General features: G+C 34.2%; 2 protein-coding genes and 2 pseudogenes across 7 annotated transcripts; 3 read left to right on the top strand and 1 right to left on the bottom strand.

The window, feature by feature from the left end:
- Positions 1-307: 307 nt before the first annotated feature.
- Positions 308-1877, bottom strand: ADF5 (actin depolymerizing factor 5). 4 transcript variants are annotated; one of them, NM_127222.5, is made up of 3 exons: positions 1640-1877; positions 1303-1562; positions 308-1060 (listed from the first exon to the last, which is right to left on the bottom strand). In NM_127222.5, exons 1-3 carry the CDS (start codon positions 1658-1660, stop codon positions 910-912), a joined length of 432 nt encoding a protein of 143 aa, NP_565390.1. In that variant the 5' UTR covers positions 1661-1877; the 3' UTR covers positions 308-909. The 4 variants fall into 4 exon arrangements, with proteins under 4 accessions (NP_565390.1, NP_001324825.1, NP_001324824.1 ...); NM_001202606.1 differs by having other exon boundaries at positions 684-1060; positions 1303-1579; positions 1640-1759; NM_001335486.1 differs by having other exon boundaries at positions 308-1562.
- A 6899-nt stretch (positions 1878-8776) lies between these two features.
- On the top strand, positions 8777-9499 carry AT2G16690 (annotated as a pseudogene; the record flags this gene model as incomplete). The annotated part of the gene is made up of 1 exon: positions 8777-9499.
- A 594-nt stretch (positions 9500-10093) lies between these two features.
- Positions 10094-14085, top strand: AT2G16680 (annotated as a pseudogene; the record flags this gene model as incomplete). Its single annotated transcript has 1 exon — positions 10094-14085.
- A 68-nt stretch (positions 14086-14153) lies between these two features.
- Positions 14154-16031, top strand: AT2G16676 (Ta11-like non-LTR retrotransposon). Its single transcript, NM_001036281.2, has one exon. The coding sequence runs from the start codon at positions 14850-14852 to the stop codon at positions 15504-15506; it is 657 nt and encodes a 218-aa protein (NP_001031358.1). The 5' UTR covers positions 14154-14849; the 3' UTR covers positions 15507-16031.
- The last annotated feature ends 1521 nt before the right edge of the window (positions 16032-17552 follow it).

Below are 17552 nucleotides of genomic sequence, written 5' to 3'. Positions count from 1 at the left end.
GCAAATATGTAATTGACAATGTGACGTGTGGGGAATTCATAGGAAAATATGGACTATGTAGATCCAAATCAACATTATTTTTCATTAAATATTGTATTTTAAAATATATTTTGGATAATAGTTTTAGATAATCAGATTATCTATATCAAAACTGAATATGGTATGTAACGATCTTACTTGTAATGCTGATGCACAAACCTATTGGCTATTGTAGACATAAAGATCATATCGATAATACATAAATGGTCCCTTCGACAATAATATATGCTCAATAAAAATTTGATTGAAATCTTCTAATACACAGTTCTGTTCAGAAAAAAACTCATAAATGCTTAAACACGACACGGAGGCAAATTAGACCCAACTTAATTGACTACAAAAAGAAAAGTTGACTTTAAAAAAGACTAATGTCAACGTCGTTAAAGATGGACAAATCTAATCTCTTCTTCATACGTAATTGTCCGAACTTTATCTTCTTACCAACTCTACTATTGTCAATCTCAGCTTTCAACATCCCAATAATTCCAATTCCAGAAAATAAAAAATCCATGATGTTTTCTATACACGATGTATCTCAAACACGGCCAATATTTCACAATAAGTCACAACAAATTTATATAGAAGACCACAAGACCTATAAAATAAAATCTCTCATAAATGTATAATATCCGTTACTCGTAGGACAAATTCGTAGCTTTTTATGTTTGCTTAACCGACAAAAAAATATTTTAACAACACAATCAAAACACAAACGTCATAATTAAAGGATAGTGCCGGTAAGACTGATCAAGGATAATAAACTCAAAAAAGAGTAAGCACTAACCAGCAATAATTAAACATTAACCGATGACCTAATTAATGTTAATTATTGACAAAGTGAGTCAAATCATATTCTCTTAAGTGATCAATCTATTTGGCACGGTCTTGGATAATATCGAAACCCATCTCCGTCGGATCAGTAGCTTGAAGTTCATAGTGAATCCCTTCCAACACTCTCCTCAGCCCATCTTTCGACGTTGCGTACAATATCTTTGCCCTTATCTTTGATGCCTCCGGTGACCTATAATTACCATTTTGCCCTTTAGCCCATAATGAATTTACAAGGGAATTCTACACTAAATAGAAGATCAAATCCTCTACATCTCCGGCAACACATATATTACTACTTTACCCTTTAGCCAATACGAATGTTTAAGGATATGGGCATATGGCGTTTCTAAGACGCACGAATATTATCAAATAACTGTTTTACCCTTGCTTGCAACTAGAATTAAGAAGGGTATAAAGGTAAATTGGACTAACCATGCAATGAAGAAGATCTTGCTCTTGCGGCAGTTATCGACGGTGACAAAGTCGAAATCAAAGACAGCGTAGCGACAATCATCCACCGGTAAAGAATCTTCGAGATCGTGGTAGCTTTCACCGGCGCCGCCGACTTTATCGACGGTGACTTTACGTGACTTCTCTTCGATCTTGAAAACGATGTATCTATGAACTTTCTTCCATTTCATGTCCATGAATGAACTCGTACACTCATCCGTCACACGCATCCCCGTCGTCGCCTGCGAATCATCATTAGCTATTTGTTTAAAGATCAGATCAAGAATCTTTAAACGTAGAAAAACAAATTTGAATTTACCATCTTGAAAGCCATCGCCATTGCTGCTAAAGGGTTACAAAGTTTGATTCTTCTTTATCTTTTTCTTCTTCTGTCTCTTTTTTCTTTTTTTTTAGGCGTGGAGAGCTTTTTTCTGTTCAAATGGTAAGACTTTGAGGTCTTTATATAAAAAGTTATGCCTATACAAATGCGATCACTATTTACTCTTATTACAAACTCACCCTTGTAAACTTTTTTGTTAGAGACGAATATTTTTGTTCTTTTTCTCGTCGGCATATTAACGTCACCGTGTGTTCTGCACTAATAAATCTTGTCTTTTTCTGATAAATATCTAATAATTTTTTTTATATATATTTTAAAAATATCTAACGATTTATTTGCGTATGGAATTTGGATCAACATTTTCATTTGCAAAAGAATTGATCAACCATTGAAAAAACATAATAGATTAGTGTTTTCTTTTATAGATAAAATTAGTTATTCAGTTATGATCTTTGAAAAACATTCTCGTCGGCACTCTCTTCACCACTTTTTTCTCGAACCTCTCGTCACCATTATGATTATAGGGTGCGCGACTAAACACATTATGGGATTACAAAGAAAATCAAAGTATATGTATATATAGGATACGAAGAAGAGAAATAATAGGTCAATGCTTGCTTATATGCAATTAAAATACTTAGAAAAATGTGACGCTAGGAATGGAGAGGGTGGTCCCAAACTCCCAATGAATAGAAGTGGATCCTCCAAGTAAAACCAACACCCACAATTTTATTGATCTTTACAATTTCGTGTTACTCAAAACTCAAGTGACCCTTTGCGTGAAAGCTAAGAATTGAGATATCGATCTCATATTATCTCGTTTCGATTTCGTTAATTTTTCATCTTCTATTATTGGTATATAAGTTGACAATTCAAACAGATAATTCAGCGATGACATGGGGCATCCAAAACAATAATAGTCTAATAGTTATAGGTAAGAAATTATTATTATAGTCATATGTGAGAGGGGTAAACTGGTAGTACAAGCACAAATGGTAAATAGAATATAAGATAAGGATACGTTGAAGGTCACTACACAATTTCAAAAGTTTAGTTAAATTCCGAAACTATCCGAGTCTTCCCATGAAATTGTCCAATATATGAAATCATGACCGGTACAAAGTGAGCAACTTCACAACATATATTGTCGACCCATGAATTTGTACTATACCATATATAGATATATATACGCACAAGTACATAAATATAAGTAAATAAATATATAGACGTGTGTGTGTTATAACTGTTATATATAAAAATCGATATTAATTTGTGTATTGAGTACGACTGTACGAGAGTGTACGTGCACACTCGCCTAATGTTCAAGGCAATCAAAGTTCCATACATAGGGACGTAAAAGATCATTCCAAAATACCAAACATTAAAATCTAATGTTAGGTGAGAAAAATATATGTCCATGTGAGGTCGTTGGGTCGACAAGCCTTTCACCTCCAATCCTTTTCCGGTTTTTATTCTTTTTTTATTTCAGGAATATTAAATAAAATTTAAATCAAAATCTATATTTTTTTTTTTCAAAATCTATAAACCATTATGATTAGAGTTAATTGTCTGGATAGCTCCAAAAATAAAAATAAAAATAAGATCCAATATTTTTATAAGTGTTTACGAAATCAAGCACTTTTGCTTATTTGAAATGACGCTTCTACTCTTACTCCATCATCTCGAGAACCATCCGTGAGCAATGTAGCACAGATATGCGGTGCTCAAAGACGAGAGAGAAGCGACAACAGCCAACAACATCTCGACGTGAGAGCAGCGTCTCTGTTTCTTCCAAAACTCATCTTCTACTAATTTTCATTATCCAAAAAATAGAACCATTCATTCACAAAATTCACAAACTTTGTTGCTTGGGTTCTTTTTATGGATCAATTATGAATAAAGCACTTAAAAGTCATGTCATTGTTGATATAGGCACAAAATCATGTGTCTATGCAATTAGGTACTTCTTTCTCTGTTGTATTGACGATTTCACCCTTCGTATTATTAGCAATTAATATTTTTTTTTCTTGTCTATGTCGTCTTCTTCTTCTACACAATCTTTTACAGAATTCAATTAAGGAAACAATTAAATTATCCATCTAAAATTACACATCAACATGTTTGTAGATTTTATTAAATCTTTGATTTTCTTTGTTTGGGTTTCTTGTTAAACATGTAATTGAAGAGGTTGATTCAATTGAATTCTCAAATAAGTAACTGATTTAATATGTGTATAAGATTGAAACATTTGGGTTCCCTATATATATCATCCTATTAGGGTTTAGATTTCTTTTAACAAAATGCATGTAATTGGATTTATTGGGTTCAAAAGGTATAGAAGAAGGAAGAAGATCAATGAAGTTTTTGGAAGAAACAGAAAAAAAAATGAAATCGACGTCACAGAAGGAAGAAGAAAGGAAGAATAAGGGTAAAACTGTAATTTTACAGACCAAAATATGCCTATTTTCATAAGTCCAATGAAATGTTCTATTTCTCTAATATTTGGGCTGAAATATGCCCATATCTATAAAAGCCCCTTCTTTTTATATACTATTTTTCCTTACAGTTTAGTTTTCTCTGATTAAAAACTATTTAAATTTTGTGAGGAAAAAAAAAGAAAAAATCATGAAGGAAGAACAAAAGCAATTCAAGGGGAAAAAAAGGATGAAGAAAAAGAACATCGAAAAAAAACCAGAGAAAAGTAAGGACAAATTCGTCATTTTCCCTCTATAAAAGTACATATTTTCAAAGTCTATTAGCTAAATGCATTTTCAATTTTGGGCTAAAAAATGCTCAAATCCACAATAACCCCTTTTATTGGCTAATATGATCTCAAAAGTGCATTTTGGGTAGAACTAGTTTACAAAAAAAATGTTTAAGATTTTTTTTTCCTTTTTTCTTAACCGGGTAAAATTTGGTTTATGTTACAGTGGTGAAGATATATAATAGAAATGAAACTTATTTGGAGCTATATAGATTTAAGGTCTTACGTCATCCAATTTACAAACATGGTGTGATATGTTAATATCATGTTATCTCAGATCAATTATGGGAAAACCATATTATTATTTGTGGTATTGTTTAAGATGACATATTTCAATATATTTATACGATTAAATACTTTTTCTCTCACAAAATAACTCTTTTATCCTCTGCAACTCATTAAAATAAAATATTGATGGGAATGTCAGAGATACGAAGGAGATGATCTCAACTAAACTCAATTTTTCACTTTTATTTCATCGATCTAGATCTGCAATTTTTTTTGGCATGGAATTTGAATCTTCGTCGTTGGTGCTTAACAGATATTAGTGATCTTCGTGTCAATCGACAAACCTCAATTTAGAATTATATATCCCACACTAACCAATCGCAAACATGTAATTTGATTTTGATTTGGAATTTGAACAGTTGATTAATTGATTTAATTTGTGTTTAAGATTGTAACCCTTGGTTCTTATATACTATCCCTTTAGGGGTTATTTTTTTCATAAAAACTCTTTTAATTAGATCCATTGGGTTAACAGTGTTAGTGGCGGAGATTTTTTGTAAATTCCGGCAAAAAAGACGATGTCGATGCAGAAAGTGACGTTGATTGAGTTGACAAATATGTTATTGATGGAGTTGACGGAAAAGTAAGCGCACCAGTGACTATTGTTTCAATGTATTGAGGATATGTTGCTAAATATCCGTCGCATGAAAGGTGTTCAACAAAAAGTTTAAATGAATGAAAAGAAAAGTTTAAATGAAAATCTTAAGTTCGCCAATGTAATAGTTTCTTACCAAAAAAAAATAGATGATAGTTTCTGCGACTGATTATGTTTAAGAAAGTCTGGATTTGTGATTTCCCACCTTCATGATGGTTGTTTGGGCCTAGATAATATTAGGGCCGGGCACAAGGCAAGTACTTGCCAAATTCAAAGTATTTGTGATCCGATTTGCCTTGTACATGTAATTGGATTTTTGGTTTGTCCGAAATTTGATTACTTGCAAGTTACTTGACCCGCCTTATTACTGACCAAAAATAATTACTTTTACTTGAACTTAAAATATTTGGAATAAAAAAAACATATACATAAAATTTAAGGTTAATGAGTTTTGTTACAAGGAATTTTGGATTTTTATCTTTTACGGGCCAAATCAAAATTATAAATCTATTATAATAATTTAAGCATTAGTATTTTAGTAATAAGTATATAGTAATTTTTAGTGATCAACAATTAACAAAAATTTTTTATGTTCAAGTCTAGTTGTTAGTGATCCTACAAGTTACATGTATAATAACGATGTATAATAAGGAATAACATGACAAGTATCAAAATGAGGGAAATAACCAAACTAGTATCAAAAAATATTTTGATACTTGATACTTGACTTCGACTTATAAGTAATAAATTAACCCATTTGTTATCCGACTTACCTATAGTTAGTATTTGAATTTTCAAGGCAAGTACGGTCAAGTAACGAGTAATTGCAGAGTAAAGAGTAATTATGTGCAGGCCTAGATATTATAGGCCCATGTTTATTACTGTTCAATTGTGGACCAATTTCGTTTGGGCTTTTTCTCCATGCATACACACATTTTGGGATTAGTTGGATCGTTGAGGGTATATTTATTTCTCGGCCATCATAAACTGGGGCTTGATTTAGGTTTTTAATTCTAATATGATAAAATATGATAATCATCCCAAATTCTTTTCAACACACAAAAAGATATATATATTTTTTGTTCTTTTTAACACACAAAAGAGATAAATATCAAGACAGTTTGTGAAAATTTGAAAATCGATATTGAATTCTTTGCACACACAAAAAAACATAGCTAGTTCTTTTCTCTTTGTGTGTCGCCAATTGTTTTTGTTGTTAATAACAAATTGTAACTGTCCCAAAAACTAAAGAAAAAGTCCCTGAACGAGTCTCAATGTAAGCCGCAAGTAAATGGTCACCCACTGGCCTCACTGCTGTCACTGGCTTGTACATGTAACCTGTAGGTAGGTAAGACATTTTTGTCAAAAAAAAACATTCTAGAAAAAATTGAGTGACGTAAAAAAAATTCTATTATTATTTCATTTGTATCTGTTTATCTGTTTTTATCTAGACATTTTTATCTGTTTTTTTCATTTGTATTTTAAAAACATTATTATTTCCTCTTCTTGGTTTTATTTGAGCATTTTTTTTAATAGTTAATCTGTTTCTATTTTTTTTTTTCTTTTTTTTTGAATGAATGTTAAATTATTTTGTTCTTGTTAAATAGAGAATATTGTGTTTGATAGTGTATAGACTATAGAGTATCCAAAAAAAAACAGCTGGATATATTTTTGTCTTCGTGGTTCGTAAAATATTTGATCTTAACAGTAAAAATAACTTACCTTTTTATTTTGGCACATTTGACTCGTTCAAGCATATTAAGATTTGATTAGGTGCGGTGCAACATGGTTATTTAAAAATTAGACGATACAATTCGCGTAATTGTTAAATAGACAAAGCATGAAGCATAACGCTGTTCTTATATAGCTTTTGTAAAGTAGTGGCTTTTGGAGACCATCTAAGGCGCACATGTAGAACACTACGGTCCTTTTCACGTCGTACACTTACTTTTTAGCAGCCATATATTCTCTATCTCTCTGTTAGGATTAGTAAGAGCAAACCAATTTGTACACTTGTTAAGTGATTTTTTTTCTTTCTATGTTAAGTGATTTTTAATAGTAATATTTACTATAACATTTTAGTTAGTGGATGGCAAAGTTGTGTTTACTGAGGCAAAAATGTGAACGCAATAATTACTATTAAAGTTATTTAAATGTAATATGTTTTTAATTCTGTAATTATATAATAATATGTACTAATCAAAACTATTAAATAATAAAGAATATCTTTAATTTACTAATATGATAGTAGCTATTTTAGTGAGATATTTAGTGTTGTGGTTTGAATGCTGACCGAATCGCACAGTGCGGTGCGTTTCAAATAGTAACAAAATTCTTTGCATATATATATATATATTTGTTATTATTTGAACCGCACTGCATTTTATGCGCAGTTGAACTGCACGTCTTCATTCGGAGCCTAAAATGGTGTGGATTTTTTAGGAGATGTCCATAGAGTAAACAAACGATTTTGCAAATCCCTATGCTCTATTCTATCAGTATTGAGCCTCACAAACTAATTTTTGAAAACTATTATCCTCTAATTAAAGTTAAAAATGTAATCAAATGTGAATCATGTGATAATAGAAAGAAAATAGGTTAACTGTAAAAGGAAAGAAAATACACAACATTACAAGACACCATGCTGCTTCTTTCCTCTGTCGTCTCTTTCAGCCATTTGGATCTATTTGAAGAAAAATGAGGCCATGAGGGACAACGTGGACAATGGACGTACCAACGGGATAAAGTTTCAAATTCAAATAATTTGCGTCATATTCAAAATGTGATAAGTAAATTGTGATAACCTCTCACGAGAATCAGATTCATGGTTCAAAATATGAAAGCAGCTGATCTCTATTATTGATGATATATCGTCTTATCAATCTATTTATCTTGTTCGTTTTAGTTTTAAAGGTTAATATCATGATTTATCTCATGTCTTTATCACTTTATAATTAATTTTATTTTATGGATAACCAAGTTAGCAAGTTGCATGACTTTCGTTAACCATAGTATCACCAATTATTTTCAATAGAAACATAGATCAAATCTTTATCAGCCACATAAAAGTCGTCTAATCGTTGGTATTCACCATAACTTTTTGTTTCATTTGAATTATTTAGATGAAGTAATCCTACACCAAACTAACCTAAATGGGTGACCAAACACACTCACCTACTAAAAAATTTTCTCTGTTCTCTCTCTTAGTAGCTGAAATTTCTAATTTCAAATCGCCGTTTGTTCGCCGTCCCTTTTCAGCTGGGCTTAAGAACTTCTCCCTCTATTGCACTCTTGTTTTGGAGCGGAGCCTTTGTCGAAGATATTTCCGTTTTCTGTCGGAGTTCTAAATCTTTTGAGTTTCAATCAAGTCAAGATCTTTGGGTTGTAGTTGCAGCTGTAGTTGTATCAATTCTCTGTGAATTGTGTTGCTGTGAGTATCTTCTGAAAGTGTTTTAAAGGGGTTCTTATCATGAATATGGAATTGGATAAAGCAATCTTTGAGATGACGATCAACGATGATAGTCCTTTAATTCTATCAAATCAACCTCAGTTAAGTTCGATTGAGAGGAATAGTTGCAGTCTTATTGGAAGATTTCTGAATCCCTCTCATCAACGGATGTCTAATTGGATATTAGATATGCCTAGAATCTGGAGGATCTACTCTAGAGTTCGTGGGGTTGCTCTATCTCAAGAAAGATTTCAATTTTTCTATAAATCAAATGATGATTTACTTGAAATCTTGAAAACAGGAGTTTGGACTCAAGATGAGTGGTGTGTTATAATGGATCGATGGGTAGAAAAGCCACCTGAGGAGTATTTGATGATCCTTCCGATTTGGATTCGTCTTCGCAATATTCCGGTTAATTATTATACGGAGGAGACGATAAAGAAAATTGCAGGGTGTGTTGGTCAGGTGGTAAAGGTTGAATTAGATTTGGAGAAATCTCAGGCACAGGATTATGTGAGAGTTCAAGTTAATTTGGATGTTAGAAATCCTCTGCGTAACTCCAAGTCAGTTCAGGTGCCTTCAGGTGAAGTGGTTTCAGTCACTTTTGATTATGAGCGAATTAGGAAACGTTGCTTCTTCTGTCAAAGATTAACTCATGATAAAGCTGATTGCCCTTATGTCAACAAGAAAATCAGAATATTCATTCTGAACACTTACAGAGGATGGTTCCTGAGAAGGAATTGAATATTCCTTTAACCCAATCCTCGTTGGGGTGTGAGTTTCAAGATGCTGTGATAGATAAAGGGTTGAAGGAAAGGTTAGGGGTTTTGGATAATCAGAGAGGTGTGGTTTCTATTGATCATTCCAACTCTCCTTCAAGTTCTCCACCAGGCCTTTTGGTATCTCAAGATATGTTTCAGTCCTGTAAGGAAAAGCCTAGCTCTGATTTCCTGGATTTGGATTTTGTGGCAAATTGTCCATCTTCTCTTGATAGGCCGAGTTCGTCTGGTTTGAGTATTAAACAGAAACATCCGAGATCAAGGAAAGAGATTGAGTCTAGGAAGACGGCGCTAATCTCTTTAGAAACGACTAAGAAAGAGGTTAGTTTCAATAACAAGAATTTTAAAACTTTCATAAGGAAGAATCAAGCTTCTGAAGCTAAAGCTGCAAAATGTCCAAAGAGATTTGATAATACGGTGGTTCCTTGTGAACCATCGCAATATCAATAAGGCATCCTCAATTGGAATTGCCAAGGTTTGAGGAACCCTTGGACAATTCGGCACCTTAAGGAAATGAAAAAAGAGCATTTCCCGGATATCTTATTCCTCATGGAAAACCATGAATTCTGATCAGTTTCTATTGAAAGTTTTTAGATGGCTTGGCTATGATTACTTTCATACTATAGAACCAGTTGGAAAGAGTGGTGGATTAGCGATCTTTTGGAAAAATCATTTAGAGATAGATTTTCTTTTTGAAGATAAAAATCTTTTGGATCTAAAAGTGTCTCAAGGAAAAAAAAGCTGGTTTGTCTCTTGTGTGTATGGTAACCCTGTGTTGCATTTAAGATATCTTCTGTTGGATAAGCTTAGTAGTATTGGGGTTCAGAGAAATTCAGCTTGGTGTATGATAGGGGATTTCAATGACATTTTGTCTAATGATGGAAAGCTAGGGGGTCCATCTAGGTTGATATCTTCTTTTCAACCTTTCAAGAATATGTTACTTAACTGTGACATGCATCAAATGGGAAGTTCAGGAAATAGTTTCACCTGGGGAGGAACAAGGAATGATCAATGGATTCAATGTAAATTGGATAGATGTTTTGGGAATTCGGAATGGTTTACGATGTTTTCAAATTCTCACCAATGGTTCCTAGAGAAATTAGGGTCTCATCATAGACCTGTTCTGGTGAACTTTGTTAATGACCAGGAAGTGTTTAGAGGTCAGTTCTGTTATGATAAACGGTTTGCAGAGGACCCTCAATGTGCAGCTTCTACCCTGAGTTCTTGGATTGGTAATGGCATTTCAGATGTTTCTTCTTCTATGTTGCGTATGGTCAAGTGCAGAAAAGCTATAAGTGGATGGAAAAAGAATAGTGATTTTAATGCTCAGAATAGGATATTGAGACTAAGATCAGAATTGGATGAAGAAAAAAGCAAACAATATCCTTGCTGGTCTAGAATTTCAGTTATTCAAACTCAACTTGGGGTTGCGTTTAGAGAAGAGGAATCTTTTTGGAGATTGAAAAGTAAAGATAAATGGCTGTTTGGAGGTGATAGGAACTCAAAGTTTTTCCAGGCCATGGTGAAAGCTAATAGAACTAAAAACTCTTTGAGATTTTTGGTTGATGAGAATGGCAATGAACACACTTTGAATAGAGAGAAAGGCAATATTGCTTCTGTTTACTTTGAGAATCTGTTCATGTCTTCTTATCCTGCTAACTCTCAGTCGGCTTTGGATGGTTTTAAAACTCGAGTTTCAGAGGAGATGAATCAAGAATTAACTCAAGCTGTTACTGAATTGGAAATTCATTCTGCTGTTTTTTCGATTAATGTAGAGAGTGCTCCTGGTCCAGATGGTTTCACTGCCTTATTCTTCCAGAAAAATTGGAATGTTGTCAAGGATCAGATTATATAGAGATTCTGGGTTTCTTTGAGACGGGGGTTCTGCCTCAAGAATGGAACCATACTCACCTCTATTTGATTCCAAAATTTACTAACCCTCAGAGAATGTCCGATATTAGACCAATTAGTCTATGCTCAGTCTTATATAAGATTATCTCCAAAATCCTATCTTTCAAATTAAAGAAGCATCTCCCATCTATCGTTTCACCTTCTCAATCTGCGTTTTTTGCCGAAAGGTTAATCTCTGACAATATTCTCATTGCTCATGAAATTGTGCATAGCTTAAGAACTAATGACAAGATCTCCAAAGAGTTTATGGTTTTCAAAACTGATATGTCTAAAGCCTATGATAGGGTAGAATGGTCTTTCTTACAAGAAATTTTGGTTGCTTTGGGCTTCAATGATAAATGGATTTCTTGGATTATGGGCTGTGTGACTTCTGTTACCTATTCAGTTCTGATAAATGGTCAACATTTTGGGCATATTACTCCCGAGAGAGGTATCAGACAAGGTGATCCCATCTCTCCATTTCTGTTTGTGCTTTGTACGGAAGCTCTTATTCATATTCTACAACAAGCTGAGAATTCTAAAAAAGTTAGTGGCATTCAGTTTAATGGTTCTGGGCCTTCAGTTAATCATTTATTGTTTGTTGATGACACTCAGTTAGTCTGTCGAGCAACAAAATCGGATTGTGAACAGATGATGCTTTGTTTATCTCAGTATGGGCATATCTCAGGACAACTGATTAATGTGGAGAAATCTTCGATCACTTTTGGAGTTAAGGTAGATGAGGATACTAAACGGTGGATCAAGAATCGTTCTGGTATTCATCTAGAAGGTGGGACAGGGAAGTATCTAGGGTTACCTGAGAACTTGAGTGGTTCCAAACAGGATTTGTTTGGCTATATCAAAGAAAAATTGCAATCTCATTTGTCTGGTTGGTATGATAAAACTCTCTCACAAGGAGGCAAGGAGATCTTGTTAAAGTCAATTGCTTTGGCCTTGCCTGTGTATATTATGACCTGTTTTAGGCTTCCTAAAGGTTTATGCACTAAGCTTACAAGTGTAATGATGGATTTTTGGTGGAACTCTATGGAATTTTCAAATAAAATTCATTGGATAGGTGGTAAGAAGTTAACTCTGCCTAAGAGCTTAGGGGGTTTTGGTTTCAAAGACTTACAATGTTTTAACCAGGCACTATTGGCCAAACAAGCTTGGAGATTATTCAGTGATTCGAAGAGCATTGTTTCTCAAATATTCAAGAGCCGGTATTTCATGAACACAGATTTCCTTAATGCTCGTCAAGGAACTAGGCCCTCTTATACTTGGAGAAGCATTTTGTATGGCAGAGAATTATTAAATGGTGGTCTGAAGAGACTTATAGGAAATGGTGAGCAAACCAATGTGTGGATTGATAAATGGCTGTTTGATGGACATAGTCGACGACCTATGAATTTGCATTCATTGATGAATATTCATATGAAGGTTAGTCATTTAATTGATCCTCTCACTCGGAATTGGAACTTGAAGAAGCTGACAGAGTTATTTCATGAGAAAGATGTTCAATTAATTATGCATCAGAGACCTCTCATCTCTAGCGAAGACTCTTATTGTTGGGCTGGGACTAATAATGGTTTATACACGGTGAAGTCTGGATATGAAAGAAGTAGCAGGGAGACTTTCAAGAATCTCTTCAAGGAGGCTGATGTTTATCCTTCTGTTAATCCTTTGTTTGACAAGGTTTGGTCTCTTGAAACGGTTCCAAAAATTAAAGTCTTCATGTGGAAAGCTTTAAAAGGTGCTCTTGCAGTAGAAGACAGATTAAGATCAAGAGGCATTCGAACTGCAGATGGATGCTTATTTTGTAAAGAGGAAATTGAAACAATTAATCATCTATTGTTTCAATGTCCTTTTGCTAGACAAGTATGGGCACTTTCACTTATTCAGGCACCTGCAACGGGGTTTGGGACATCTATTTTCTCCAATATAAATCATGTGATTCAAAATTCTCAGAATTTTGGAATCCCTCGTCATATGAGAACTGTGAGTCCATGGTTATTGTGGGAGATATGGAAAAACAGGAATAAGACTTTGTTTCAAGGTACTGGTTTAACGAGTAGTGAGATTGTAGCTAAAGCTTATGAAGAGTGCAATCTTTGGATCAATGCTCAAGAAAAATCAAGTGGTGGTGTTAGTCCTTCAGAACACAAATGGAATCCTCCACCTGCAGGTGAACTAAAATGTAACATTGGTGTTGCTTGGTCAAGACAGAAACAGTTAGCTGGAGTTTCTTGGGTGCTTAGAGATTCAATGGGGCAGGTCTTACTACATAGTAGAAGATCATATTCTCAGGTATACTCTCTATTTGATGCAAAAATCAAAAGCTGGGATTGGGCATTAGAGAGTATGGATCACTTTCATTTTGATAAAGTCACATTTGCTGCCACTTCCCATGATATCATTAAGGCCCTTCATAAACCGAATGAGTGGCCTATGTTGATTGGCCATATTGCGGAATTTTTGAGCTTTACAAAGGACATATCAGATTGGTTTATGATGATGGAATCAACTCAGTGTAATAACGGTGCTGCTGAGATCGCTAAGAGTGTCATCACTGGTATGAGGTGGCAATCTTATGTGGCTTGTAGTTTTCCCCATTGGTTGAGAAGTCTGTTTGAAGAGGAAAGAATTCATCAGCAGAATGTTTGAGACTGGCTTCTGATATCTGGCAGGCTAAATTACAAGTGTTTGGCTTCCAATTGTGTTGATCCAGTCGTGGTAGAAGGTTGACAGGTGTAAGCAGCGAATGTTTTTTGTATTTGGAGGTCTTATGACTGGGTTGTTTTTTGTCTTCTTATCTTAAGTAGTTTCCTAAGTGTTGGGTTTTCTCTTTATTATGAGTCGGTTAGTTTTGTTTTATATTAATTAATTTAAATTTTCTCGAGGTCTTTTTAGCAATTATGTTTTTCCTTTTCTTTTGTTAATTATCTTCTTATAAGGATAGGTTTTTTATTCTCTTTTGTCTTTAGTCGGGTCTTATGGGTAGACTAGTTTGTGCTATATATACGAGTTCTGTCTTAGGTTTATAAGTCGAGTCTCATCTCATCTTCTCTTGTGCTTCTCCTTTCCTGGTATTATGGCTGATGAGTTGTGGGATGAATTACAACAGTTAGAGTTAGGAAGAGAGGATCCTCCTTTGTTTATTTCGTATGTTGCTTATGCAACTAATGAATCACGGAATAGACTTAGCCTGATTGCAAGGCCTCTTAATCCTAGAGCTCAAAATCTTAATGTTGTGGTTGCTGCCTTGCCAAGGGTTTGGGGTCTGACATCTAGAGTTCACGGGAGAGCTGGATCTCTTGTCTGTGCTACGAAGGGAACCCTGGCTTTACAATAGTTGGTTTGTCACGGCTCATCGTTGGGAGGTAAACTCGGCTTTTGAATACTTGTCTAACATTGAGTTGTGGGTTCAAATGCGTGGGATTCCTCTCCTCTATGTTTGTGAAGCCACAGTGACAGAGATAGCTCTTGGTTTAGGGCAAATTATATCATTGGATTTTCATGATGCTACTACAACCCAAATAGCTTTTATTAGAGTGAGAATCCGATTTGAGATCACTGATCGTATAAGGTTCTTCCAAAGAATTACCTTTGATTCTGGTGAGACTGCGCTGATAAGGTTTCAATATGAAAGACTAAGGCGAATTTGCAGTAGCTGTTTCAGGCTGACTCATCATAGGAATTACTGCCCTTATCGACAACCTGAGCCTCGTTCTATCATTCGTGGTCCTACCAACAATCTCACTAGGTCTAGAAGAGAAGGAGTGTGTACCCGGGATGAATATCATCGTTCTTCCCTGAACTCCCAATCACAGATGTCTGAGAACGCCTTTCCAGCACCTATTGAACCTCCTCCAAGAGTGGCAGCTCCTCCTTTGAATCCTGATGAATTTAGGGCTGCTTATTTTCCAGAAGGCAGAGCAGGTTCTTTACCAAATATAGGAACATTAAATCTTAATCCTCCATCTCGCAGGCAAGAGGCGTCAAGAAACTCTAATGTACAACCGTTTACGGGTCCTGCATTTGGTGCAAATGTTCCTCGAGTGGTTGAAGTAGGTGAATGTTCATGACAAGGAGAGTTTGGAGCTTCAAGGACTCAATTGGATAAGGGAGACTCAATAAAAAGGAAGAATATGGGAAGACCTGGGAGTGATGAAGAAGGAAGAACTCATAGAGTTGAGGAGCATAAGGAAGGAGGTATTCTGAAACCTCCTAAGAAGCGTTAAACACTCTGCAAATTCTGTCATTTTTTGGCTTTTGTTGCTGCTGAGGATCCTTGTTGGCAACTTAAACGTTTGAATAATAGGGACTGCAATGGTACAAGTTTGCAGGTCTAAGGTTTGCAAAAGTAGCAGATGGAAGTAGAGCCGGTGGAACTCTTTTTGGTTATGACTTCTCTTATCTGCTGTTGTTGTTTCAGTTTACTCATCACTTTTTGATTTTCGGCATGATCAACATTGTGTTTTGTTAGATCATGTTTTTTCTTGTTATAGTGTTTGTCTTCATCCTGTAAGTGGAAGGTCAACTAGTGTACTTTTTGATGTATGTTCTTAATACAAGGTATGTTCTTAATACAAGAAAGACAACACTTAGTGAAAAAAAAAAAAAGTAATCATACACCTAACATTTCAAGTTCAGCCGCAAAACAACGTCACCCACTTGCGCACTGCTTTTATTTGTATGTAGGTAAGATATTTCCTTACGTCACTAATTATCGTTAGACATATTATTTGTTTCTTTTTGTCATTTCCTTCTTACAAATATTTTCTGTTTCGGTAATATCTAAAAATTTATCAGCACTTTTTCCAGTTGATCATTTATTCTCTAATAATATCTAAAAATTTAGATTAGGCGTCTGGATTTCCAATTTATAAATTTTTAAATTTCAAATTCGGATCTATCTTCAGGATTGAGATTAACAATTTATGCTTTAGATTTCGGCTTAATAGTTTTATTTTATTTCATTTAACTTTGTTTAAATTTTCAAAAAGACCTTTTAAATCGTAGGATTTAGAATTAGAAATTAATGTTGTTGAATTCAACCTTTTTCCAGAGTTTGGATAACTAGTCCGGATATAAAATTTAAGTTGTGTGGTTGAAAAACTGTGTAACTAAAGAAACTCATGAGTACAAAAGCAGCCCGATATATTTTCCTTTTGGTTTATAAAGGTAAAATGAAATCACATTTTTATTTCGACACATTTGATTCGACCGGTGCCATATATATCTTAGTGGAACATTAGTGTCTCTAAGGCTTTTGGAGACACTAATTAATGGCTTTTGGAGACAATCTAAAGCCACTTATAGATTGCATTCAAATCAAAGGGAATAACAAAATAATGGTGCTTCATTAGTTTCTACAATCTAAAGTCATTGAAGATTCTAGGTGTTTGATTAGTTTTTACACTTATCAACAGCCAATTTATATCTCCTCTTTCCAGATAATTAGGAAAAGCAAACGAAGCTTGTAAACTTGTTAAGTGATCACTTTCTGCCCCCGATCATAATAATATTGTAGTCCTATATGGAATTAGAATGTGAGTGTTAGTTTTGATTTTTTGAGACATTAATGCAATGAATGTAGAAACGCTTTTTGAAAACAAGACAATAATGCAATGAATGTTTAGGAACGCTTTTTGAATTAAACCACAAACAACACTTGTTAACTTTTTTTCCTCTTAAAATTTTAAACGTGTATAACAAAACGTGGTTATAGATAAAAAAATGTACCTAGCAACTTTTCTTAGAACCTTATAGAGTTATGAACATTTAGAGAAGTGCATTGCGTGAGTTTCTTTTAAAAGCTTCTGTTAACCTGTTGGAGTTGGAGATTTGGTTTAAAGGTAAACCGGGTTTGCTTTAGCTACAAAGTTGCGTGAAGAGGAAGTTGCCGTTAAATCAGCAATGTGTATCAGATTCATTCCATAAAATCTGCATCGTTAATATTGTTTCTATATTTTCTGTAAATATACGATATTGTGATAGCATAGAGATCGTGTTCTCTAAAGACTATATATGTACATGTAATCGTTCATAATAAAGATCAGAGAAACTCTGTTTATTTCATGGTATCAGAGCTTGAGAAATCAATTTTGATTTTCTTTTGAAACGAAGAG

The sequence above is a fragment of the Arabidopsis thaliana genome, chromosome 2 (assembly GCF_000001735.4).
Source record: "Arabidopsis thaliana chromosome 2, partial sequence".
Lineage (NCBI taxonomy): Eukaryota > Viridiplantae > Streptophyta > Magnoliopsida > Brassicales > Brassicaceae > Arabidopsis > Arabidopsis thaliana.
This window is presented reverse-complemented; position numbering and strand designations above follow the sequence as displayed.